This window comes from Cercospora kikuchii (assembly GCF_019650295.1).
Source record: "Cercospora kikuchii DNA, contig_00004, whole genome shotgun sequence".
Classification (NCBI taxonomy): Eukaryota; Fungi; Ascomycota; class Dothideomycetes; order Mycosphaerellales; family Mycosphaerellaceae; genus Cercospora; species Cercospora kikuchii.
Window position 1 is genome coordinate 1680770 of NW_025408585.1, and position 25889 is coordinate 1706658.

The window sequence follows — 25889 nt, forward strand, 5'->3', positions numbered from 1 at the left end:
GGAGCTGCGTCGTCACCGTCCAAGGCACCCCGATCTCCGCACGATTTTGGTACGATGGCCAATATGTCAACAACGCGCGGGAAGACGCGGCCGAGAGAGCTCTGCAGATGCTCGGCGTCTTACCGGCTCCTCCAAGTCAGCCTCCCATCCATCTGCGTCAAGGTAGTCAGCAGTACTACGGCATGATCAACAGCTAAATTTTTTCTTTTGTTCTCGAAATGAAGACCCTGCAACGACTTGATCCTCCTCGACTGTCGTTAACAAGACGAGACGAGTCCGATGCTCTTTTGTGGTTTTCTGCTGGGTTTTATCAGGTGCATGGGAGCTGCGGTTTGTAGGATATTTTCTTCCCCGGGAGAAATGGGAAATTCATGGGCAAGCTAGAGTAGCATTGGCGTTTTTGGTTTCTGGGTCAGAAGGGAAAAGGTCGGATGGGGCAGCGTGGGAGGCCTGGTGGGTGAGCGCATTGCCAGGTGGCTGGAGAAACGGGACCGCATCTAGCATTGCAGCGGCATCGGCTTGGTCTGGATGGGGGTTTGGTCTTTCGTTGATGATGGAATTTCCTCAGCAGTAGAGCATAGCGCAGGATATGAGTTTTGGAAGCGCCCGATCGTGCATTTTTCTTGCCATTTTGCTCTCTCGCTCTTTCCGCATGTCGTTGATACACATCCAAACTCTGTTCTTCCCCTTGCTCCCTGTGCTCCGAGTCTTCGGCCAAGCTTCTGGCATGACTAATCACCATTTTTCGCTGCCGAGCGCAAGTCCTCCGCCGATGCACGTTCACGTTACATTTCCATCTCATGCACAAAGATAAGGGCTTCGCTTAAGAGATAGAGCCCACTCGCGGATCGCCGTAATGCATCGCTTTTTGCTCCTCCACGAGATTGTCGACAGACCTCAAGAGCGCATAAAATGGTAAGAGCAGGGCTGAATTAGCTGAACGCAGATCCACTCAGTAGGCCAAACCATCGAACTCCTTCGGTGGCGTTCTCTTTTATTCAATTCTTCGATATTGCTTGCGATATCTCGTTTCTGGACCTTCTGGCCCTTCTCACATTACACAGACCAAAGAAGGCAGATCCTGCAGCGGTCCGGCCCTATCTCTCTGTGCTTTGCCACGAGATCTTAATGCAATAACATAAGCCAGCTGAATGGCCCTCTAAGCAGAATTTCCAGGACAACACGACAGATACGCAGCGAACAGAGCTGACATCGGAAGAAAATGTCTTCCCAGGACTACGTGAAAGATGACCACCCAGACCAGATCATACCCACCAAAACTCGAAGGCAGACATGGTCCGATCGACGACGAGCACTCATTAAGGCATTCACCACACGAGAAGGTCTCATCGGCAACTACGACTATGCATTTCTCTTCACGCCGAATGTACCATTCATGAAGCGATCACGACGAGCAGCGCCTTTCTTCGGCCTCAATGATCACATGCCAGTCTTCCTCGCCCTACTTCTCGGACTTCAGCATGCTTTGGCCATGTTGGCAGGCATCATTGCTCCTCCCATCATTCTTTCTGGAGCAGCGAACTTCGAGCCAGAGGTCCAGAACTATCTTGTCAGCACAGCACTCATCGTTTGTGCAATACTGTCATCGATCCAGATTTCTAGATTCCACATATGGAGCACACCTTACTACCTCGGAACTGGTTTGATATCGGTGGTGGGAGTCTCCTTTTCAACAATCCCGGTCGCAACAGGAGCTTTGTCGCAAATGTACCAGACTGGGTATTGTCCTACTGCGGCAGATGGAACGCAGCTACCATGCCCTCGCGGCTATGGGGCGATATTGGGCACACAATGTATTTGCGCGCTTCTGGAAGTTGGTCTCTCGTTCATGCCACCGAAATGGCTGAAGAAGATCTTCCCGCCGCTGGTCACTGGTCCAACTGTGCTTTTGATCGGTGTTGCGCTTATCCGTACTGGAATGACGAACTGGGCGGGTGGTACAGGTGACTGCTCATCGCGACCTGAAAGTGGTCTTTACGAGCTGTGTCCGACTATCAATGCGCCACATCCTCTGCCATGGGGAAGTGCCGAGTTCATCGGCTTGGGCTTTCTTGTGTTTGTTACGATCATCCTGTGCGAGAGATTCGGGGCGCCAATTATGAAGAGTTGCTCGGTCGTGCTCGGACTGTTGGTTGGTTGCATTGTCGCTGCGGCATGTGGTTACTTTGATCGATCTGGTGAGTTGGATCTGCAGAGGTTTGGAGAGGCACGACTAAAATCCGATAGGCATCGATGCTGCCCCAGTCGCAAGCTTCATCTGGGTTCATACGTTCCCTCTCTCGGTCTATGGACCACTTGTGCTCCCACTGCTGGCAGTGTACATTGTGCTAACCATGGAGGCAATTGGAGACGTGACAGCGACATGCGACGTATCACGGCTTCAGGTCGACGGGCCCATGTTCGATAGCCGCATTCAAGGCGGTGTCTTGGCTGATGGCATCAATGGTCTTCTCGCTGGGTGAGTGAGGTCCAATACACCAGGCTTTGCATTCACTGACTTTCGCTAGGCTATGCACGATCACTCCTATGTCTGTGTTCGCACAGAACAACGGCGTGATAGCTCTCACACGATGCGCGAACAGAAAAGCCGGTTATGCCTGCTGCTTGTGGCTTCTCATCATGGGTATCTTCGCCAAATTCGCGGCAGCTCTCGTCTCGATCCCCAGCTCTGTGCTAGGCGGCATGACTACCTTCCTGTTCTCCGCAGTGGCCGCAGCTGGTGTACGCATCATGTCGACAATGCCTTGGACGAGACGAAATCGCTTCATCTTGACAGCGGCATTCACTCTTGGCTTCGGTGCTACATTGGTACCAGAATGGGTAAGCAATATCAGTGTTGAAAGTGCGAAGGAATGGTTGCTGATCGAAATACAGTTCTCCTACGTGTTTACCTATTCTGGTGACAATCGAGCACTGCTCGGCTGTTTCAACGCGATCTCGCTTGTTATGGAGACAGGATTCGCAATTGCAGCTTTTGTGTCTTTAATTCTCAATTTGGCTTTGCCAGAAGAAGACGAGGATATGGAAACCCCTGAGCTCACGGCAAATACTGCTGACGAGCAGGACGATCGAGAAGAATGGAACAGGATACAAGGTGCAAAGACGGCGTCTGAGACGAAGCCATGAGGTTATGCTAGATCGATAGTCAACGAACACAGGGTTTGATAAGCTCAACTTTCCTTCAACATGACTTTCCTTTCATCGTTGGGTTTAAAGTGATCGTTGAGTGGTGGAAGTGCTCGGCTGACCACATCGGGCAAGCCGGCCTCCAAAGCTCCCCCCTCACTGTTCCTCCACAGCTTCCTTCTGACCATCCACATTGATCCGCCCCTCGTGCACGTAGGAGGTATAAGTCTCAATGTGGAGCTGCTACGCGTTCCAGACCGTAAGTGTTGCATATCACTCCTCGTCTCATCAGACTTCAGATAGTGCCTGCCTCATTGCACGCCGTTCACGAAAAGCTCCAAGTACCACATCCCAAAGCACAGTACATAACGCAGCAACACCGATATGGCAACAGAAACAGCAAACCGCCCTCCTCCAGCAAAAGAAACTTTCCACTTCATAAACGATCCCGCAGAGGCCATAAACGATGCCCTTACCGGTCTCACCCACCTCAAACCCAACCTCTCCTACAACGCCGAATACAAAATCGTCTATCGCAACGACCTTTCCACCTTCAGCAAATCGCACGTAACAACTATAGGCTTCGCAGGCGGAGGCCACGAACCCATGTTCGGAGGCTTCGTAGGCCACAACTACCTCTCCGCCTACGTCTCAGGCAACATCTTTGCCTCGCCCACCGCAGCTCAGATCTTCGAAGCGATTAAAATGTGTCAACCTGCAGATGGACAAAAGAGTAAAGGAACATTGATCGTATGCGGGAATTATACGGGTGATATCTTGAATGCTGGACTGGCGATTACGAGGGCGCAGGCGGCGGGGTATAAAGTGTATTTCAAGCCTGTTGGGGATGATGTGGCTGTGGGGAGGAAGAAGGGAGGGAAAGTGGGTAGGAGAGGGTTGAGTGGGCATCTGGTTGCTTTGAAGAGTGCTTGTGCGCTTGCGGAGAGGGGAGAGTCGTTAGAGAGGGTTGCTGAGGTGATGGAGTATGTTGCGGATAATGTTGGGACTATTGGGGTTGCATTTGATAGGTATGGAAAGGTCGTGATGAGAGTTTGTGCTGGAATGAGCTGCTGACAATTTTCTTGCAGGGTGGCTCTGCCGAATGCTACGTTGACGGATCTTCAGACTCTGCCTCCGGCGACGATAGAGCTTGGAATGGGGGCTCATGGTGAGCCTGGATTACAGCAAATCTCGCCGATACCAACACCGGATGCACTAGTCTCGCAGATGCTTGATCTTTTGCTCGATGTATCTGATAAGGATCGAGCATTCATCCCGTTCTCAAGGGCCAAGAATCCCACTACAGACAACGAGGTAGTGCTTTTGTTGAATAGCTTGGGAAGTACATCGGATGAGGTGTTAGCCAGGTTTGCAGAATTGGCAAAAGTGGAGCTGGAGAGCCGTGGCTTCGTAGTGCGAAGGTTGACGTTGGGGCCTTTGGTTACAAGTCTGAAGATGAGCGGCTTTGGTATTACAGTTTGGAGACTTCCTCCGACCACTGGTGAGACGTTGGAACGAAAAGCGGCTGTGGAGCTTTGGGATTCTCCGGTTGATGTTGTAGCGTGGCGGCAGTAATAATGTACTGCGAAGCATCTATTCAACTCTGAACACTTCCTCGAGAGGTTGCCACCTGTCACATCAATTAGTTCACGTCCTGAAGAGGCAAGCTCACGGACAGGCTGCTTACCATCCTTTGGGATCCGTGCTGCCTTTTGCACCTTCAACCAGTGTTTCTTGCATTCCGTCGGTCATTTGCCACCATTCCTGTACCTTCGGGTTCGCTTTCATCTTCTCCATGTCTGCTTCATAGTCATTGCCGACGTATTTCATCGAAGCGAACAATGTCATCGTTTTCTCATCGAGGAAGATTGAGTAGTCGATGATGTTGCAGTCCTTGATCTGCTTGAGGACTTCTGGCCAGACAGCAGCGTGACAATCCTTGTAAGCTTGCAGAGACTCTCGCTTCAGACGGACAATCTGGGCAATGCGACGTGGTTCGGGTGCCATGATGAAGATGCCTGTTCCGGAAAATGTTGGTTGGTTGCTGTGGTCTGATCTTCGAGCAGCGTGCGACTTTAGTTTTGTTGGTCTGATCTTCGAGCAGCATGCGACTTTAGTTTTGTTGGTCTGATCTTCGAGCAGCATGCGACTTTAGTTTTGTTGCTCTGCTCGGTGTAACGTAGGCCGAGGCAATCTTGGTCCTGTGGAGACCTCAATCTAGGCTTTGAAGTCTCAGGAAATCGTTCTTAGGTACACGAGCCAGCCGTGTGTTGCAAAGCTCGACATGACGCTCACGCGAGCCTTTTGTGGCGTACGCGCAACTGGACTGTCATTTGTGCGAGACTGAAGTAGAGCCGGACTTCTTTGACCACTTCGGCACGACATAAACGACAATAGAACTACCGCTGGTGATCATGCAGCGTAGTCGGAGTACGATCCAAAAACCAGCGCCCTACCCGTGCCATCTATTTGACGACCCTGAGCAGCTTCCAGATTCAATAGTAGTCTGCTCGTAGAAATGATGACCTCTGAATTTTGCGTCAGCTCCTCTGTGATTTGCTCACATGCTCCCAATCACTTACCTTCAAGCTCAACAACATAGCTAACAGGAATTTCGTAACTGCTACTTGCAAAAAGTGGTTGGTCACGTCGCCACTTCTGCTCCTTCACACGGAACTTGATGCCAGATTCGTAGGCACCAGTATTCAGCCAGAGAATACTGGAATCCTTGTGAGGATCCGAGATATAGCTGATGCTTTCAGATCGCGCTTTGCGGTTACCAGCGTCATCCTCATGAATGATTGCGATCTGTTCGCCGTCCGTCCACTGCTTGCTTTCGCATTGTTTTGACAACCATTCTCTCCAAACTCGAATTGTACCTCTACAAACTTCGACGATGTTGCACATGATACCCAGTGTGCCTTCACGTCTACCCAGAAAGGCAAATGTCTCCAGTTGGGAGAAGAGGCAATCCGCATCGATTCCTATGGTTCTGGTCACAGCATTTCCAGCGTCTCTAAGCTTCGCAGCAGCAGCTTCGGCGGGCACATATGTTCGACTACCAGGAATGTCACCAGCAGGGTGAGGACGGGGAATGCTTAGCCAGTCTGGTTCTTTCGTAACAGGTCTAAAGCGACTTCGTAGTCGGCCCATACGTCCAATGATCCCCACCTGCTTGTTCCCTTGTTCGATATCATTGCTCAAATCTTGCATGTCACCAGTCCCTAAAGCAGTGCAGAGCACCTTTTGCAAAGTCCATTTGGCTGCTGGCGGGCCACACTCAAGATACAGGGTGTAGCCATCGAGAGACGCGGCGGTCTGCAGTCTTCGGTGGAGGAGGCGCACAACGAGAGAGTGGAAATGACGATTCGTGGTAGAGAAGTGAACCAGCTCTTTCGAGGGAAAGCTGCTCAGGATGTTCAGGAGGATCTGTGTCGTGGTCAGCCTCTATTGCAGAGTTGCTGGAGAGGTATTGGCATTGGATTGTCTTACTTCATTGGGCAGGGCAAAGATGCCGCACGGGCGTTGCTCTACATTTGTCATGTCTACGAAAGTACAACTGTTGCAGGGAGGAGAGATGCTTGGATCGTCCAAACTGATGCCACAACTATTCTCCAGACCGCGTTACAGATGCTCATCGGCTCAAAGGATGACGATCACACCTGCCTCGTGACCGCGTGTCACTATCGCGTGCCCCGCTGTCTGTGCGCCGAGACGCGACTTCCCCAGTCGACCTCACTGCATTCTGACTTCGACTTTGACTTCTGCGGCTTCGTCAAAAAGCACGACACTTCCGCTCATGAACACGCCGCAGCCGAAGACGATGGGGCTGACGCAGTTCGTCCATCGTCACAACGATGTGGCCCAGTACGATGGGGCTGACGAAGGGAAGTCGGGGAAACGCAAGTCAAGCAAAGGCCCACCACCTCCTCTTGAGGACCTTAAAGTCAAAATCAGATCAGCAGAATCCGCGCCCGAGAAAGTGCAGCCCAACAGCCAGAAGGCACGAGACAGCGTTCAAAACTCCAGACGAAACACTCGATCGCAATCAAAACACAAGAATGCTCCCAATCTCTTCGATGATACTGACGCCAGCAACGCTGACAACACATCCGCGACAGGCAGCACTCAGCTAGCGAAAACCGGTAAGCCTCATCAGCAACATGCATCCGCCAAGGTGCAGTTGCGAGGCCGTGACGACGATGAGGCAGTCGGTTCTGGCTTCGCCGAGGAAAACATTCCTCCAGGTGCTGCACGTCAAGCTTCAAATGGTGGCAATCCGAATGCACTTGTTGAGCATCCAATGCAAGGGGATTCATACCCATCCACAACTTCAGGCAGGCCATCTGAAGTCGATCAAAACGAGAACCACGCCACGAAGCAAGCATACCACTCGCACTCTCATTTCGCGCAGCCGCCCCCGGTGGGACGGGGACGAGGCTTCGGGAGAGGTCCAGGAGTGCCTACGACCAACTTCACTGGCCCGCACACGATGATGCATGCCCAGCCTATTAGTGTAGACGAGGGTATTGATGATGGCTTTGTGTACGCTAAAGCATCCAGTGCCCAACCACTTCCGAACTTCAGTTTCGGACCAGGGCCTCGGGCACCTCAGACACAAGGAGCTCCTCAGCCGCGCATGATGCCACCCAATGCACAGATTCAGCACCATACTTCGCATTACCAGGCCCCAGTCAACCCACCAGAGCAAGAACCTCATCCTCCAGCAAGACTCGTGACTGGCGAGAAGCAGACCAATGTCCGTCCGCCAGACAAGCGCCATCCTTCCCAAGAACCAACACAGCCACTGAGTGAGACCGGCCACGAATCAGACTTTTCCGACGATCGCAATTTCGTGCAACTACCAGAGCTCAAGCTACATCCTCTGCACAACTCGGGAAAGACTGAATACGAGCAGCCGCACCCATCTGATCCGCCTGCGGAAAGCGACCCCCAACATCCGGAATCGGCGTTTCACAACGAGATGGCTGGACATGACTATAGTGATACTGCTGAGCGTGGCGTCGTCGAGCAATACTCGGGAGATGCACAGCCTGAAGATGAGCCACCGCCATTTGATTACGATCCGGAAGACTTGTTCAAGATGAGCTACGCGCAACTCAAGTCCCAGCCTTTTGACATTGATCCGCGTGGAAAGAAGCTCGACCCAGAATTGGACAGTCCCACGCACTCTTTGCACGACAAGCTTGCCATTGCTATAAACTTCGACGCAAAACGCCAATCCGACTTCTTCGAGACTCTCGATATAGACGAATGGGAAGAAGCTGGAGAGTGGTTCCTCGAACGCTTTGGTGACATCCTTCACGCGATCAAAGCGTCCCGTAGACAGAAGCGCAAACTTGCTCTCGAATTTGAGGGCAAGATCGATCAGCGGCATGAGGGTGTGACGAAGAAACAGAAGCTTACTCAGACTGCATTGAACGAGATGAAGGAGAGCGGTGGAAAGGTCCTGCAAGGCACGCCGAAGAAGTCGAGAAAGTCGAAGAAGTGATGAAAGCCATCGTCACTTGAACGTACGATTGTGATGAGGAAAGATGCAAAGGGATGTAATACTGGCATCCTGTGCTGCAATGCGATAATGGCTCAATGGCTTGACGACGAGAAATGATGTATGAATATGCGACATGACTGCATTTGCTGGCGCGTTATACCCACTTGGTGCATGAAGAATCTTTTATAGCACATGTATATCATGAAAATATCAAAAATAAGTACAAACCACAACATAGTCCACGAGAAACCACTGCATGTTCGGGTAGTATTGCGTAAGGTCGGAAACTTCAGGTACGTACCTCTCATCAATCGCAGACACGAACCCACAAGGCGCACCCAGAAAAGCCAGTTTCAAGCTTATCGCAACGCACCTCCCTCCGCGTATGCAAGCTTTCATGCACTCCACGGCTCGTGGCAGCAGCCACAATCGCGAGATCCTCTTGCTGACTGGAGGTGGTGTGGTGGGAAGCACGACATGTACCACCAGCCACTGCTGAGCGAAAATAAGAAATACGTTTCTCAACGACCCCACGTTATCTTGCATGGCTCCCGCTGCCCTCCACACGCTTGTTTGTGGAGGAATGTCAGCCAACACATGCAGCCTTGCAGCCACTTCGTGTACGGAGGACGTCGGGCTTTGCGATTTTGGTGGTGTGCGCATTGGCATCATGGACGCGCGCCAGCTTATCGCGATCAACAGCAGGAAGGCAGCAGGATTTTTCTTTCTTTCTTGCTGGTGATGAGCATATGTCCGATGGTTTCTGATTCTGATGGTGTGCGGTGCAGACGAGGACCTCGTTTGCTTATCGCGGACGTCAAGACAAGACGAGACGACATACAGCCTGAATATCTACCGGCTGAAGAGACTCGTTCGATCTAAATAAGTGACAGAGCTCGTCATGATCTGAGATCGCGCAAGCAAGCGCGGAATCCACGGGCTGGGGCAGTGGATTTTGTTGGAAATCTGCTAGAGCGACGCACGCTGCGCATCTGCTGCCAGCGACTGGTCGAATCGCTCACGCGTGACTCAGGTCCTCGCTCACCTTGCCCAACAACAGAAGACAGGAAAAGCTGTTGAGAGTGTTGGCGTCCACTTTGGCAGCGGGTGTAGTCCGGTGAAAAGCACTGGTTGAGAGAAGAAGTGTCGCTATGTTGTGATGAAATAGGTTCCCCGCCAGGGTTTACAGGCGGGCGGGCGTAGAGCGGGTTAGTCTAGCTGACGTCGGAAACAAACACACTTCCTCTTTGTAACACTTTCAGGCAAGTCATGATCTGCTGACTGAAGAGCCGGTGCAATTGATCAATTGCGGGGAGCAAGGCGTTGCGTGCGCAACTAGATGCTGCCTCGCCTGCCCACAATGTCTTGGGTCGCTACTGAAGCCCACCAACGTCGTCACTACGCACCTGAATGGCGTCCGATAAATGATACGAGAATCTAGCGATGGAGCCAAGCTTGGGGTGTGTGGGTTGAGCTTTGCATACCAATCTCAAACAGGAAACCCGAAGGCTGGATGCGGCCGATGGTGTCATTTTTTTTCTAGAAGCACAAGGTTTGTGGAGATCTCTGGAGAACAGCGGCAGCGCTGAGCGGGAATGCTCTCCGCATGAAGATCTCTGCATGTGGCACTTTCGCGGCTCTGCTGGGCTGGCTATCATCACATCACTCCGTCGGTGAAACCCCACTCTTTGAGAATTGAGATGACCACGGAGGCATGTACTCCGCATGGATCCCTTTCGCTGATCAAACGTGTAAGCTTACGTTGGTGATGCGATAGAAGATGTCTGGAACGCATTTGCGTGGGAGCTGGAGCGAAGGAGGACTGGCTAGATGCGGCGTAAATTGCTTGATCTGAATCTGGAGAACGTTCAAGCCACAGATAACCAATTTGTTGATTTCGCCGATAAGGAGCTTTTTTCTCCACATTCCCTTGCGTGTCTCATTTCCGCCGCAATGATGTTTTACCTCTCCTTGTCTCCGGCCGTCCTCTCGTGTCATGGGTGATAGGTGGTTCTGGCTAGACACGATGGCCGGCAAAGAGCGGAGAAACAGGGGTGGCAGAATATCCACAATGAGGGCATCCGCATCGCATCTGGCCCATGGTGGGGGATCGGACAAAGGCGCAATAGTGAGTCAAGAGCATTGGAGAATCGCACACCGAATTAATTCTTCGAAGGTAGAGCAGAGCAAGTACTCGAATAGCCAGTCTCTGTAGGTGGCTGCTGGTATCATGACAAAGACCATTCCGCGCCCAATTTGAAGCACCAGGTTTGACTCCCAGCATGTCTTGCGACTGCAACTTCTTGTCTTCGCCTCATTCGCCAAGCCCCAATCTATTTCGCTCAAACTCCTCGCCATAAGCAAACAAAAAGTAGACAATTCTCTATCAAAGGCCGTTCAAGCGTCGCGTCTATCCGTTTCTCTATCAATTTGCTCGTGCTGTCGGACCACAAGTTCGCATAGTAAATATCAAATCGATCTCGCCACAAGAATTGTGTAGTATGCATGAAGGCACGCATCAGTGAAGTACCGAAGACCGGTAAATGGATCGAGTTGTCCGTCGAAGAGAGTTTCATCGTGTTCACATTCTCTCTGCCAAATCGTTGCCAGCCTCGCTTTGCCGAGCACTCGAACGGCCGCTGTTCAAGCCACTAGGTGGGGTCGAAATATCTTTGATATCCTTCACTTGGTAAGTCTGGTCTTTAGCCGCGACCATAGGCACGGGCAGTTTTCGCTGGGCACCGTCGCCGGCTTCCATGATCTCGGAGATTCTCAGACCGCTATGTTGTGCAGGCACATAGGGCTGGTGACCATCAGCAGCGGGCTCGACAGGTGCGAGCGCTGGAGGAGGTTGGTGCGCCAGAGATAGGTGGTGCAAAGTGGGCAGCTGCACACCATTGTGGAAGAATTGGGGCCGTAAGCGAGGCGAGTGTGACGGCGTCGCGAGTGGGGTGTGGTCAGGCGTGGGAGATGCAGACGCATGTGAGAAAGAAGGTGATGGTGGTGCCGTCGATTGTGGAGACCCTGGACGCGACTTCTTGTGCGGCCGATGGTCGTCTTCGTCGTGCGAGTGTGATCTTGACATGGGCTGCGAGGTAGGATTCGAGGAGTAGTGGTATGACGAGAGCGATGGCATCCGACCGGTGTTGTAAGGGTGGTGGTACGGAGTGTGACGCGTTGGGAGGGAAAGGTGTGGATTTGGGAGGTGCAAGTTGTTCTCACGCTCCACCTGTGATGCAGCAGTCGCCAGAAGATTGATACCAGGGCCGTGTGATCTCCCGCCTTGCGCTGGACTGAGGTCTCCACTTGTGTTGCGAGTGAGATACGAGCCAGGTGTGCTAGTGTACGTGGAGGCGTACGAGTGCGGTGGCGAGACGTTCGGGGAGCTCAGCTGTGAAGTCGGGGCAGATTGGGTCGTTTTCTGCATTGGTGCAGACATGATGGCACTGATCGACGTCGGTGCGGGTGCCGAGGGCGGCTGTTGTTGTTGCGATGGTGATTGCTGCTGAGGCTGTGGAGGCTGAGGCTGCGCAGCCTGGTGTTGCACAGGAGGTTGCATTGGCGGTGTTTGCATCTGGTTGTGCATTGGGTTTTGCATGTAATTTGGCGTGCTGAACTGAGGCGGCTGTGGGTGGTGCATCTGGCCCAGCTGGTTCATCTGGTTCATGTGGTTGATCTGCTGCATCTGGTTCATCTGGTTGATTTGCTGCAGATGATTGAGCTGATTGAGCTGCTGGAGGGCGGCGTTGTCGTACATGCCCGCCTGCATCGCGGCGGCCGCTGCTGTCGCCGCTGCGACATGTTGCTTGTTGCCGCGTCGCGAGTTGGGGTTGTTGTGGATGCGCGAGTGTCTCGTCAGCTCGTCGGATCTGCTGAAGCGTTTCGTGCAGCCTGGGAATTGGCAGGCGTGCGGCTTCTCGCCCGTGTGAGTGCGAATGTGTCGCGTCTGGTGCTCGAGTCGGTGGAAGGCCTTGTCGCACAGCGGACACTTGTACGGTCGCGGCAGGTCCGGGCGATGCTCGTCCTGGTTGACCGCGACGGCTGGCATCGTCATGGCGGAGCCAGCCATGGGCGTCGGGCTGGCGGAATTGGGGGCGGCGGTGGTGGGTGCGGGCGCAGAGGAAGCCGTCGGCGGCGAGTGCGTCGCAGTGCTTGGAGTCGAGGTGCCGGAGGCGGAGGGTTGGTGAAGCTGAGATTGCTCCGGGTTCAGCAGCGAGCTAAGCATGTGAAGGAGGAAGGAGCCTCGCTCGGCTGGCGAGGGGGACGTTAAATTCTTCCGTGGGTGCAGAGATGATGTGGTGCAACGCGGGATGGCCGATCGCTGCGGAGGTGACGTTTGGCGAGGCCGGGGTGCGCAGGAGGCAGCAGGCAGACTGGAAGTGGTCGTCTGGCAGCGCTGGGGATGGAGTTGGGACGGCGAGGCGAAGCAGAAAAGCGTGGCCCGAGGAGGCCAGCGGCGCCAGAAAGTTTTGGCAATGAGCGAGCCTGTGGGGGCGTGTTGCGTGCAGGCTGGCGGGCAGGCTCAAGGGAGAAGACCGGGCGTGCGAATCGTCGTCTCGGGCGCGTCGGACGGACGATAGGCAAGAAAAAAAGCCACCGCACGCACACACGCGCTGCAGGTCCGCCTTGTGGATTTCCAGTGGATGGATCACGACCAGGTGCGCGCTCCGCCCATGGAGCCCCGGATCGCGCTGCCACGCTTTCCCTCGTAGCCGGCCCCCGTACAGCGTCGCGGCGTCTGCTCGTAAGCTGCGACAGCGGCCAGCCGTACGCTGACTCTGCCAGACCGGGGCGGCTCGCAGACACGTCGTGGCAGCGCTGGTGTCGCTGTCCCTCTCTCGCAATTCTCGCTGCTTGCCCCAAGCGTCGTAGGGCTGATGGTCACGCCGAGAGGCACCGAATGCGGTGGGTCCCGATGGCGCCAGTGATGTTCTTTTTGCAAAACCGGAGGGAAGAAAGAGTTGCAAAGATGGCGCCTTTCCGGCCTCAATGAGAATTTTTGCTCCTGCTCGGCATTCGCTCTGCTGCGACGAGTCGCGCGTGGCGAGAACCTGATGGAAATTACATGTGTTGCTGACGAAGCTGTCACAGACACGACACCGGGGCCCCAGGTCGGATGGCTTCTGCAAGGTGTGCACACCTTTGTGGGCAACCTTGAAAGGATTCAGACAAAGCGAATCTCAGCCTGTGAATCACCCACGACAGCAAGTTTTCAAGACGCTGGTGTACCGTAAGCGGGCAACGCCGAGCCGTTGTGGTAGGGGCACGTAGGCATGTGCGTGTGCCTGACACCGCATACGAGCTCATACCGGGAATGACTCCTATAGCCTCGCACAGATGGTGACCAGGGGTGATCTAGGATTCACCTCCAGACGACTGCAACAATGTCCTCGGGCCAGATTCAATTTGCCTTCCAGCAAAGATCAGGGCCACCGACAAGGGCAACTTCGACCCTATCTGCGTGGCCGTCTCAGCGAAGCCGCCGCCCAAGGAACGTTCCTGCGCAAGCTGCACGAGAGGAAATCAGGTTCTCGTGCCCCCAAAGTGGCAATGGCTTGCATTGTTGTCGCCTGATCAAGACAGATTGATCGCGGCATTGGCAATATGGAGACCCAGTGCAATGGAACCATCTGGAGATCCCGATGCCCCGTCCTGAGTTTCATGTTACTCCACAAACTCTTGATCCCACGGCACCATTGTGTTCTCTTTGTCGTGTGATATAACGTGCAGACCTTGTTGAGACTCTGCTGATCGGGCTCGTTTGGTCCGTGTGACGGGACAAACGACGAAAAGGCACAATCTTGTGCAATCAGGCGCCCCAATACAAGTGTCATGCGGTCGAAGCGAGCTATGGTCCGGCTCCAAAAGCCCCTTCGTTAAGCACCCCACGCGCATTTTGGTTCACAGTTCACCAAGGCAGCCCATGCGACTACAGGCTAAATGTGTTGCGGAGGAATCAGCGCCGTTCACAAGCATTCTTTGCCTATAGCTGAACCAAAGCCACGCATTCGTGTTTTACTGATACATACGCGACCGCTTCCACATGCCGCAGACTGCAGTGTGGGGAAGAGTTGCAGAGCTACAGAGCAGATCCTTGGGTCACTCAGGGCTGCCGCTGCGGCTTTCCGATGTCTCCTTGTGTTCGTGCCATATCTGGGCCCTTCCGCGAACAACCCACTGCCCCATCACGCCATTGTTCAATTGCAATCACATCACATCCACATCTCATCTAAGGAGCAGCGAACGTGCATCGACGACTGCCGAGGTGACGAAGGTGCACTGCCGATTGGATTCGGTTGTGGATTTCACGCTGATGACGGTGGTTCTTCCGCGCAGCAGTTGCGGGTACGAACATTCCGAAGTTTCCCGTTTCAACATTTCTTCAAAACTCCACTGTGGAGTCTTCACTTCACTCCATGAATTTTTGCGTCCGCTGACAGAGCGCGACCCTTGGCCGACCTTGACCGAGGAAAGGTGCGCGTCACGACGTTCAATTTCGGAAGTCGCAGAACACGCAGCAGCGCTTTGTCAGTTCTCCTTCTTACACCGCCCCAGGCCGTGTGGTTGAGGGCATCCCGCAATGAGCCACCCGCATTGTCCTGCGGCTCAGCATCCCATTGGACTGCATCCCACAGGTGCTGAGGTGCTCATCACATGCAAAAGTGCAGGGCACAGGCACAACCTCAGAGCAGGCCACGTGTTGTGGAGGAGCTGATGGGAGGTCCCGATCTTGGGAACTGAACAAAGCCACGAATCCTTGATAAGAAGTCTTGGAAGCTTCCTCCATGATCCACTGTGGGCTTGTGGTTCATTTCTCCAAGCACGCGATTGCACGCTCACGACGTCAGCTAGACCTCATTTTCACAGGACGACCACGATGCCACACCCCTTGATCATCGCCGAGGGTAGCTCCTTCGCCCATGCGCTATTGGCTTCTGATACTGAAAACTGCTCATGAATGTCCACTGATAGGTTCGCGTTCCATTTGTGTTGAGACGCAACACATGAAAAGAACAATGAAAAGGTTTTGTTGGGAGCGCAGCAACCCTCGAGCAGCTTTCCTCGCATCCGTCTGCGATTTGGAAAAATTCAGCTGCTATCTGCGACAATGCCATCATGCTGGGCGGGGAGATGCGACGGTCTAGGCGGTCCGTATCAATCTCAAATTCGCAATCTTAGCGACCTGTTCGTCGCGTGCTAGATTGCGGAGTGCAGCGTTACTAAGCAACAGCAAGCCATCGGCTCCACGATTCAGCCAAAACACAAAGTGGCACTACACTGCGACAAGCAGTATCGGATCACTCTTTGGGACCAATCAGGCAGCGTGCTATCGATTCAAGGCGTGAAGGCTATGCCTCTGAAGCGAGGGAAAGGACCGATCGTGAAATCCAGCCAAGCCATACATCTGCTGCACTTGTCTCTACGAATACCCGAATCGTAGAAGGCTTCGGCGAAATCAAAATAAGGGAGGTAGTTCGGCGCATCTCCACAAAGGCATAAGAAGTGACACCGTGCTTGCGTTGCCAAACATAGCTTTGAAAAGTGGCGGTGACAAGGGCTTGGATATGAAGACGGGTTGAGACGAGCAGACTAGAAAATTCGCCTTGGACCACGAATTAACACCAGTTCCACTACGGCGTTATTTCTCTACATGGCTGTCGGACTTGCATAGCGCCTCAACTCCGCACACATTCCGCCCACATGAGCAGACCTGGTTGACCAATTGCCCAGCGGAAGCAATCATGAACACGGAAGAATTTTGCCAACCTTGCCAACGCAAGACCCGATCTTTTGTGCAGCGCGCAATGCGCGTGCCGACTGATTTCCCGTCGCTACATTACACAACGAGCCTTCGCATTCTCACAGATATACGTAGCAGAACGGCCCGTCCACGGTGGACAAAAAATCTCGAATGGGGCGAGCAGGGCCTGCAGCATACTGAAAATCGATTATGTCGTCAAGTGTGGCATTGGCACTAGGCGGCATGTCCAACAATGTTCGTGTCCCAGAGATCGCTTCATCACTGAACTGCCGCTGAAAGGGGTTTTCGGTATGCTGCCAAATCCACCTGGTCGAAGTCAGCATACCCAGTTCCGCCCTTCTCTTCAGACTGCACCAGGGAGACCGTCATCCAGAAGGACACTCACCAGACTCGATCAATCATGGCGTGGTGCAAGTAGAAGATGGGTTCGCCCGGACTAACAAACACGTCGTTGCCCGGATCACCACTAACCTCAAGTCAGGTACGTTCCATGAGTATATCAGAGAGGTGCCTTACCCTATCGAATAGTGCCCACCACCATGAACACCGATCTACGAAAAGCGTAAACGCGATGATCTCGCAATGTACAGCAGAGTAGCCAATTTACCTCACCCGAGCCAGGCACGCCTTGCATCGTCATTTGGAAGTCATAAACATTCTTCGAATTCGAAATCAACGACACGACCGAGCTCGCATTCGCCCATCTTCTATTAACCGCATCGGTAAGATCCCGTCTCAGACATCTCGGATTCCAATCCAACGGACCTCCGCTCGGAGGACCTTGAGATACACCACCAGGCGAGTCCAAAGCCACAGGCCCAAGGTTCACAGTCATGTTCTCGAAAGGGCCACTTCCAACGCAGCCGCCTCCAGAACCCGTGGGAAGATAAACCGGCGGCAAACCGAATTCGGCCCCCAGTACGATGTCTGATCGATTACCCACGTATGCGCCATTGCCCCCCATGGAAGTATCTGAGCCGTCGAAAATGGGACTAGCAAGTAGACCCGTTTCAGCTGTTATGGACCAATCCCAGTATGGCTGGTACCCCTTGTAGCCACATTCCTCGCGAAGAGCTTTCTCGTACAGCCAGATGTAATATCGATGCCAGGAGAGGAAATTTGCGGTCAAGTGGACTGTTTGCGTCTGGTTGATATGTGTTACTACAAAATCGTCGAATCGGCTCTTCGCGCCGGGTGCAAATGTTGATGGTGTTCGAGGTGGTTTGGTTTGGAGACATTGGACTGCTCGGATATAGTCTTTGCGCTGAGGTTTTGACAGAGAGCCCCTTTGAATCGATTAGCGATGGTGGGTGCGACGAACCTGGGCGCTCCCTGCCGACTTACCACTCTTGTCGGATGCTGAGGTTTTTCAGCGTACAAGTTTTACGACCAGTGTATCTACTCGATGACTGTGATACAGTCCGATATGCGTTCTCGAAGGCTTCGGCTGCGAGCTGCGACAGCACGCCAACATTATCGGAGGCTGAGCTTCGCTGCAAAAGGCCTGCGCTTAACAAAGTAAGCCATGAGAGCCGCATAACTGGATCTTTTCCGACAAGTAGGGCTCTTCAGATTTTTGTTCAAGTTGGCGAGCAGATTGCTAAGGCATCAATGTACTGTACATTCGTAGGATTTAGGAAGGACAGAGATTTACCAATTTCCAATGCACCGTGCCACACAGCCGTCGTGTGAAGTGCAAAGTAACTAATCCTTCAGCGACACGCCCAAACCCACGGGGGCTATCGCTTCGTTGTATGCTCGCCCCGCTGAAGATCTGCGATGTGTAGACGGGATAGATGTGGAGACCTGAGAAGAGAAGTTCCTTGGGCGCAGACGACGTCGACCTCGTGTACCAATGGGATTAGTTCGTTGCGAGCGGAGAAGTGAAAACACATGGTCGAAACCGTGTTTGGTCTGCGGTCTCCATTCGAGCCAAGCACGACAAGATAATTATAACATGGAGATGCTTGCTGCCTGTCAATACGTGGCGAATATGAGATGTACCACGTCAACATGGCTTGCAGCGGCGTTCCTGTATAGACAGAAAGGATGCATTCCTGTGTGAGATACCGCATATTATCAGCGGATCGTTGCTCAGCAGAAGCTGAAGTGGATATATTCGAAGTGACTTGATCGGGATCCTGGTTCACAGCGAGAGATAGAGAGATGAATAGCTTGCAGATGCAGCAGTGCAGCAGTGCTTCATCTTAGCCTTGTCGCAAGCACTTACGAATGCCTGCTGGACCTCAAAACATCGCAAACAGAATATCAGTGTCAGCAAATGGTGAACGAAGTGATTTTTCTAGTATCTTACAACACCAGTGGCTGATACCAGTCGCTCGAGTTCTCTGCAAACTCACAAATTCTTTGAGCACAGAGGCGAGACGTGTGCTTGACCGCCATGATCTCATGTTCCTCCCCAAAACTTACGAAATCGCCACACTCCTCCCTCTGCTCGCAAACGCCAGCGCCAACCACCCACCGATCAAACAAACTCCTCCAATCGGCGTCACAGGTCCCAAAAACTTCAATTCCTTATTGAGTACCAACGCGTAAATCGATCCCGAGAAACCAATGATTCCCGCAGTGAAGAGTCCCTTTGCCCAGACATTCTTTGGGGCGGCTTGTTCTGCTACCAGGATTGCGACGGAGTGGATGAGCTACGGAGAGAAACACATCAGCAAGAATACACACGAGATGAAGAAAAACGATTTATCGAGACATAGGATTGGGGGTAAGGACGATATGATACCTGATAATGCGCCGCCGTCTGCCAACTGGCGATCTTCTCCGGAGCAATGCCGCGGCCCTTCAAGCCGTGGGCGCCAAAGGCTCCAAAAGCGACAGAGCTGGCGCCGGAGAGCGCACCGAAAATCCACCAAGGAGTAGCCATTGATGCAGACGCGAGTGAGGTTTGGATTGTGAAGTAGGATTTGATGGAAGATGCAGGGTGGAAGTGAAGTCTAGGAAGCCAAGAAGTCGGTCCTCTCGGGGCGTGGCTGTCTCCGAATTACCGTATGGAGGCAAGAACAAGAGAATAATGGAGTGACAAACAATACGCAGTTATGTACAAGTCGTATTGATGTGATGATAGTGTTTTACATATACTCATGACACTATTCGTGTCATAACAGCCCAAGTGCAAGTGTCTGACTTTTCCTGCCTCATGTAACAGCAGAAACCGCCCACGCTCGCTGAAAGTCGCAAAGAAGCATTTCTACCACCGTATCATGCACGTATCAATAATGCACATGCCCACCAGCTTAAAACTCCCAGTCCTCGTCGACGGACTTGATAGCCCAGTCGAACTTCTCGCGCAAGGTCTTGGAGAAAAAGCGCTCGATCGGCACGTCGAACTTCTTGCTGAAGACCACAGTGAGACGAGGATCGATGTAGTTCTGTCAAACGTTAGCAGCTGCCATATTGTGAACGTCAAGTCCCAACTCACGATCTTCGAGGTGCCCAGCGCAACCTCCTTGTTGTTGTCGCGATCCTCTGCCTGCGTCTGCAGAGTGGCAATGCGAGTGTCGAGCTTCTCCAGGTCTTTCTCATACTTCTCGACAGAAGCACTCTTGCCCTCTGCCTCAACCTTGCCGGTCTTGAGCTCCTTCTTAAGCTTCTTCTCAAGCTCGCGGACAACCTCGAGGCGTTCTTCAAGCTCCTTAGGCTTCATTTCCTTCTCGCCCTCAGCTGCCAGCTTCTCATTCTCCTTTTCAAATTTCTTTGTGATCTTGGTTCGCTGCTCCTCGACCAGAGCTTGGTGGTGCTTCTCTTGCCAAGCCTCATCGAGACCTTCCGGCAAAGCAAAGAAATCCTCGCCCTTCTTCTTCTTGAGCTTGGGATCCAGATCCAGCATCATTCGCTTGATGCGAGTTTGTTGGTATTTCAGGCCATTGATCTTCTCTTCCATCTTCTCCATCTGCTGCTCGTGGCTAGCTGCCACCGTGCGCTTGTGGTTACAGAGGATAGCCACACGGCGATTCGCGGCGTTGTAGGCGGCGACTTTTTCAGCGATATTACCCTCTGCCTTCATCTCCTTGAGCAGTGTAGCCATGGTGAACGAAGCGTTGTAGGTACGGAAGACCTTTGCTGTCAAACCAGGCATATAGTTTGACAAATGCTTGTTCAGACTCGAAGTTGTGAGCCGATCAAAGATTTCGTCTCCATCGCGCTTCGGGCTTCTCTTGAAAATCTTCAGGTTCTTGAATACCTGTCCATCGACCTCGACCTCATCGTAGAAGCGAATGGAGTCCTTACCGAGGAAGTCGAAAATGACCTTGTTGGGAGGCGCCAGCGTGACGTTCTCAAATTTGAGCGAACAGCAACCGACAGTGTCGGCCTCATCGTCACCCTTTTCGTTACCGGCACGAAGTGCGAAGCGATCGATGAGATACATTGCCGTTGCGCGCTGTCTGTGCGCCATCACCTCTGACTTCAACTCTTTCTCGTAGTCTTTTCGAATGTGATCGATATGTTTCTTCAGCTCACGAGCCTTTTCGAATTTCTTGTAGTCACTCTGGCCCTTGATGTCGGAGTTCGCTGCCAACATAACATATTTGTAGGCGCCGTTGATGTTCTCTTGCCACATCGCTAGCCATGTGCCCTCTTGATCGTGCTTGATCTCCTTCCACTTGTGACCCTCAGGCGGCTTAGGCACCGTAGCCTCTTTGCCAATGTTGATGGTAATCTGTTCTGGCGTCACGCGCTTCTTCCACTTGCCGGTCTTCGGATGCTCCCCACGTCCTCTGAAGAGTCCTGGAGGTTCGACGCGGAAGTTGCCCACTTTCTGCTTGCGGCCATCCCACTTGCAGTACATGTACGGCGCCTCCAATGCATCCTTCTCAGCCTTCAATTGCTTCTTCTCAGCCGTAGACAGAGCCTTCTTCGCCTGACGTTCTGCGTCAACGTGGTTGAAGATGGGCTTGAAGTCGCATTTCTCGAACTTGGAGATCTTGACCTGCTTGCCGTCCTTGTCTTTGCCATGTCCGGTTTTATCGAGCATTTCCTTGAAATCGGCGAAAAAGTTCTTCTGGAAGGTCGGATTCTCCACGTTGTGGGTCGAATTGAGCATGCTGCCGAAAGCGTGCGCGATTTCCTCGGCGTCCTTGTGCAGCGTGACAGGGACGCCATCGTAGAGCATCTTGACATTTGAAGGCAGTGGCTGATACTCGGGCGGGAAAACGACACCGTTGTGCTCGAGAGTTGTCCACTTGGTTGTGCCATCGCCCTTTGAAGGGTCTTCCCACCAGCGGTACTCTTCCTCTTCTTCTTCCTCGCCATCGGCTGCCGGAGTCTCCTCTTTCGATTTAGCCTTGCTCTTCTTTGCGGGTGCAGCCTCCTTCTTCACGGCCGCCTTCTTAGCAGGAGCTTTCTTCTTCAGTGGCTTATCGTCGTCAGACGACTCCTCTTTCTTGACTTTGGATCCATTCACCTTCTTAACTGGTGCCCTCTTCTTCGCCAGCGGCTTGTCGTCCTCGTCATCGCTGCTCAACTCCTTCTTGACGCGCTTCTTCTCTGCAGCCTCCTTGCTTCGGATGGCCTTTGCCTCCTTCTCAGCCTTCTTCTCGATCGCGATCTTCTCCTTTTGCAGCTTCTTCGCGATCGGCTCGTCACCACTGTCTTCGCCAATTTGTGCTGCAGTTGCTGACACAGGCTTGATCACTTTCTTGACAAGTGGCACGTCATCCTCGTCAGACTCTGAGGCGGCGACGGTCTTGCGCTTCTTCAAAGGCACATCATCCTCATCGGATTCGCTATCATCCTTGTAGCTCTTGCCGTTCGCGAGCGAGGATTTGCGCTTGGTGCCATTGGTGGCGCCGTTCGCTGTGGGTTTGTCGATGTCCATTTCGTCGACGGGGCCATTGGCGATGCTGACGCCCGGCTGAACGGTATTCGATGAGGTGTTCATGTCGTTCTGGGTAACAGTGGCCTTTGACTTGGCTGTGGAGAGAGAGATGTCAGTCGAGTCCGCAGAGGTGTGGTGTTGGTTGATGAAGATGTTAGAACAAGTGATTGAAGAAGAATTAATCACGGCTGGTGGAGACAATTGCCAATGCACGAGCTCAGTTGTTATTGCGGTGGTTATTGTGCATGTGAACAATAAGGTGGAGCTTGTGAAGCCGGCTGAGAAAGTAAAATTCGACCAAGTCCCCTTCTCAGGTGAGGGCAGGACCAGCAGGATTTGGCTAAGTCCCTCACCAAGAATGGAACTGTAGCTTGCTGAGGCGCATTGGACATTGACGTACCTACGAGCGGTCGATCATCCTCAGAGTCGGACATTCTGCTGATGAAGGGCCACGCCTGCCGACGCGAGACTACGCAAGCGTCAAGTGAGGCGTGACGCGTGTGGGTGGTGTTGCCGTTGCTGTACTCGAGACGTGTAGTCCAGCCAAAGCGGAGTTCACTGGGTCGAATCGTCCCTCGGCACAACGCCCGCCAGAAGCGCGTGGTGGCTAAGATGTTGGCGGAACCTGTAGAGACGGTGGAAGAGTCAGATAATCCAGTAGATGGCGCGTTGGAACAAGCGGAGGGTGAGGGAGTGCGCAGATGTGCCAGAAGGGCAGGAATCAGTCTGGAATCCTGCCTAAAGTCGTGTTTGGTGCTAGATTGCCAAAGTCCTGGTACCGGCCTCACCCGCATCCGAACGGAGACCTCGTCGCTGGAAGAGCTCATCGGGTCAAGCCATTGCAGCGACACCACCACCACTCTCATCTCCGCTCACACATTCAGCATGCTGTCCCGTGCTGCTCGTCCCGCCTTTAGGGCTGGTGCGGCGCAAACACTGCGGTACGTCGACACCCGGGTGCGCATTCGGGCGTGCATCGCGAGCTACGGTAGAAGAAGGAATACAGCGACACACATACTAACATTGCCTCTGCGCTCATAGACCTGCCGCTGTGACCTCGCCTGCCGCTCAAGCCGCCAACTATGCCACTCTCCGCCAGATCGAAGGCCGTCTGAAGTCTCTCAAGAACATTGAGAAGATCACGAAGACCATGAAAATTGTCGCCTCTACCAAGCTCACCAAGGCCCAGAAGAACATGGAGACCGGACGGGCTTTCGGAAAGACTTCCAACACTGTGTTCGAGGAAGCTGAGACGAAGTCATTGGAGACGGAGAACAAGAAGGTGCTGCTCGTGGTCTGCAGCTCTGACAAGGGTCTGTGCGGTGGTATCCATTCGGGTCTCTCTCGTGCTGCGCGCCGCTTGTTTGAGCAGGAGCCAGCCGACTACAACATCGTCTGCGTTGGAGAGAAGTCAAAGGCACAGCTGAGCAGATCCAACCCGAAGGACATGGTTCTTTCGTTCGCTGGTATCGGCAAGGACGTCCCAACATTTGCCGATGCTTCTGCCATTGCCGACCAGATTACCCTCCTCCCAACCGACTACTCGAGCATCAAGATCCTGTACAACAAGTTCAACAACGCGACATCATATGAGCCAACCATCATTGAGGCGTACTCGGAGGAAGCCATCAAGGAGTCACGTGAGTTGATCCCGCACAAGGAAGTGTTCCTATGTACTGAGACTAACATGATCTTTGACAGCAAACTTCTCCAACTTCGAGATTGATGACGCAGTCCTCGGCAACCTGCGCGAGTATGCTCTCGCAAACTCCCTTTTCTGGGCACTTGCCGAGGGACACGCTTGCGAAATCTCCGCTCGCCGCAACGCCATGGATAACGCCTCCAAGAACGCTGGAGAGATGATTGACAAGTTCCAAATTCTCTTCAACCGAACGAGACAGGCTGTCATTACTGGCCAGCTGGTCGAGATTATTTCTGGTGCCGCCGCGTCGGAGGATGCTTAGATGTAGAAAAGCTGCAACAGGCCGAGGCGAACAGTGTCGTGTTGTACTGTACATATAGCGTCAGACAGTCAGAGCGAATTGTGAGAGTCTCCTTTGTCATGCATGTTCATATTGGGAGTTGGCTCGAGCCATTCGTGACCCCTTCGCGAACCCGCTGAGCGGCTCATAATGAAGATAATTCAGTATCGCACGACCCGCTATCGGAGAACCTCCCAAGCAGCAGCGGTCAATACATCGGCGTCATGATCGAGACGTCTAGAGTCCTGTACCGCTGAATGTGTGACATATTTCAGGATGGTATCCTCGCTGCCTGATCGGCGATGTTGTCATCATGCGCCTCGTCCATCTTCAAACGTCGGAGCCTGACAACAGACAGCCACCGGGAACAAACAGCCACCAGGATCAGCGTACCTCTCGACACTTCCACATTATCTTCCGCCGGAGCATGATCGCGGAACAACAAGCAAGGCCGTCATGACCTATCGTACTCACTCACCAGCAGAGCGCGTCTTTTCCCTCCTTGAGCTCTGCGAGCCCATACTCGAAGGACTCCCAGTTCAAGACCTCATTCGCGTGTCTCACGTCTCTCGGGCTTTCCTCAACAACATTTCGAGCTCCAAATTTCTTCGACAAAGGATCTTGCGCTGGCGTGAATGCGACCTTAATGACTTGGCTCTGAACGATGATTACGCCAGCTTTCCCACCGGCTTCGTCTCCAGCTTCGATTTCGACACTCCATATCTTCGCACTCGAGAGCCGCCTTGGATTTTTCACACCATGTTTGGCTATGGCCATGGTCTCCGCAATGAGGAACGCAACGATCTTCCTGCTGAGAATGGGATCCTCATCATATATCGCTGTACAGAAGCAGAAGAATACTTTGTCTATTGTCCATTTTCGATCAAATATCCCGTTACCGCCCTCCGTCTGTCGAAGTTAGTGTTTGATCATGCAAGCTATACGTTTAAAGCTTCATGGATCTCGAGGCTTGAAAACTGGAATGGAGATTCGAAGCCGGCATTCACGGAGTCTTACCAAGGACGAAGAGATTATTCGGCGTTTTCTTTTGCATATTTCCAAACGTGGTATACTACTGATATTGCGACCTCCGCTCCGAGCTCTTTGGCGAGCGAGAGCATGGCGAATACTGAGATGTCGATGCGCAATGCGGTGGATTGGAAGCACTGGGCTCAGGGCTACGGGAAAGTTCAATCTCTTCCTGAGAAAAAGCGTGGTTGGAAGACACGGTTGCAGCACAAGGGGCGGAACATCAAACCGAGTGAGAAGACCGCGAAGAGTATAAGGACAGATGCGGAAGAGTTAGATTTGAACTGTGAGTTTCTGTGTTCTTTTGTTGGCGCTGGTTTGGAGTTCACGTTCTGGCAAATCGTGGTAGGTCGCTTTTGCTGACCATGATGTGTAGTCCCTGGTCCTGTGTTAAAGCACGTTGATGCACCAATTGGAAGAAATGAAGTCATCAACCGGCACGGGCATATTCGAGATGGATATCAGACAGATCTGAGACTTCATATGCAGAGGTCGTACATATTGAAGTACGGCAATCCTATACGTGAGCCGGAATTGAGGGTGTGCTACGACGTTACTCAATGTACGTTGGGCCAATGAAAACATCGGAAAACAGCACCGATACTCAGCTTA

General features: G+C 52.9%; 11 protein-coding genes across 11 annotated transcripts; 4 read left to right on the forward strand and 7 right to left on the reverse strand.

The window, feature by feature from the left end:
* Positions 1 to 1222: 1222 nt before the first annotated feature.
* CKM354_000689200 (uncharacterized protein) lies at positions 1223 to 3147 on the forward strand (the record flags this gene model as incomplete). Its single annotated transcript, XM_044802227.1, has 4 exons — positions 1223 to 2198; positions 2248 to 2479; positions 2529 to 2841; positions 2896 to 3147. 4 exons carry the CDS (start codon positions 1223 to 1225, stop codon positions 3145 to 3147), a joined length of 1773 nt encoding a protein of 590 aa, XP_044658162.1.
* A 384-nt stretch (positions 3148 to 3531) lies between these two features.
* CKM354_000689300 (uncharacterized protein) lies at positions 3532 to 4722 on the forward strand (the record flags this gene model as incomplete). The annotated part of the gene is made up of 2 exons (XM_044802228.1): positions 3532 to 4175; positions 4236 to 4722. The coding sequence occupies 2 exons, from the start codon at positions 3532 to 3534 to the stop codon at positions 4720 to 4722; spliced, it is 1131 nt and encodes a 376-aa protein (XP_044658163.1).
* Positions 4723 to 4740: 18 nt separating this feature from the next.
* Positions 4741 to 5154, reverse strand: CKM354_000689400 (uncharacterized protein; the record flags this gene model as incomplete). The annotated part of the gene is made up of 2 exons (XM_044802229.1): positions 4741 to 4777; positions 4835 to 5154. The coding sequence occupies 2 exons, from the start codon at positions 5152 to 5154 to the stop codon at positions 4741 to 4743; spliced, it is 357 nt and encodes a 118-aa protein (XP_044658164.1).
* A 405-nt stretch (positions 5155 to 5559) lies between these two features.
* Positions 5560 to 6690, reverse strand: CKM354_000689500 (uncharacterized protein; the record flags this gene model as incomplete). The annotated part of the gene is made up of 3 exons (XM_044802230.1): positions 5560 to 5675; positions 5730 to 6576; positions 6640 to 6690. 3 exons carry the CDS (start codon positions 6688 to 6690, stop codon positions 5560 to 5562), a joined length of 1014 nt encoding a protein of 337 aa, XP_044658165.1.
* Positions 6691 to 6946: 256 nt separating this feature from the next.
* CKM354_000689600 (uncharacterized protein) lies at positions 6947 to 8659 on the forward strand (the record flags this gene model as incomplete). Its single annotated transcript, XM_044802231.1, has 1 exon — positions 6947 to 8659. One exon carries the CDS (start codon positions 6947 to 6949, stop codon positions 8657 to 8659), a length of 1713 nt encoding a protein of 570 aa, XP_044658166.1.
* A 2581-nt stretch (positions 8660 to 11240) lies between these two features.
* CKM354_000689700 (uncharacterized protein) lies at positions 11241 to 12884 on the reverse strand (the record flags this gene model as incomplete). The annotated part of the gene is made up of 1 exon (XM_044802232.1): positions 11241 to 12884. The coding sequence occupies one exon, from the start codon at positions 12882 to 12884 to the stop codon at positions 11241 to 11243; it is 1644 nt and encodes a 547-aa protein (XP_044658167.1).
* Positions 12885 to 16519: 3635 nt separating this feature from the next.
* CKM354_000689800 (uncharacterized protein) lies at positions 16520 to 17959 on the reverse strand (the record flags this gene model as incomplete). The annotated part of the gene is made up of 5 exons (XM_044802233.1): positions 16520 to 16727; positions 16807 to 16887; positions 16938 to 16972; positions 17029 to 17707; positions 17766 to 17959. 5 exons carry the CDS (start codon positions 17957 to 17959, stop codon positions 16520 to 16522), a joined length of 1197 nt encoding a protein of 398 aa, XP_044658168.1.
* Positions 17960 to 18847: 888 nt separating this feature from the next.
* On the reverse strand, positions 18848 to 19314 carry CKM354_000689900 (uncharacterized protein; the record flags this gene model as incomplete). The annotated part of the gene is made up of 2 exons (XM_044802234.1): positions 18848 to 19081; positions 19174 to 19314. The coding sequence occupies 2 exons, from the start codon at positions 19312 to 19314 to the stop codon at positions 18848 to 18850; spliced, it is 375 nt and encodes a 124-aa protein (XP_044658169.1).
* Positions 19315 to 19684: 370 nt separating this feature from the next.
* Positions 19685 to 22700, reverse strand: CKM354_000690000 (DNA topoisomerase 1; the record flags this gene model as incomplete). Its single annotated transcript, XM_044802235.1, has 3 exons — positions 19685 to 19819; positions 19870 to 22361; positions 22667 to 22700. 3 exons carry the CDS (start codon positions 22698 to 22700, stop codon positions 19685 to 19687), a joined length of 2661 nt encoding a protein of 886 aa, XP_044658170.1.
* A 451-nt stretch (positions 22701 to 23151) lies between these two features.
* CKM354_000690100 (F1F0 ATP synthase subunit gamma) lies at positions 23152 to 24230 on the forward strand (the record flags this gene model as incomplete). Its single annotated transcript, XM_044802236.1, has 3 exons — positions 23152 to 23207; positions 23308 to 23906; positions 23968 to 24230. 3 exons carry the CDS (start codon positions 23152 to 23154, stop codon positions 24228 to 24230), a joined length of 918 nt encoding a protein of 305 aa, XP_044658171.1.
* Positions 24231 to 24722: 492 nt separating this feature from the next.
* Positions 24723 to 25369, reverse strand: CKM354_000690200 (uncharacterized protein; the record flags this gene model as incomplete). The annotated part of the gene is made up of 2 exons (XM_044802237.1): positions 24723 to 25157; positions 25325 to 25369. The coding sequence occupies 2 exons, from the start codon at positions 25367 to 25369 to the stop codon at positions 24723 to 24725; spliced, it is 480 nt and encodes a 159-aa protein (XP_044658172.1).
* Positions 25370 to 25889: the final 520 nt, after the last annotated feature.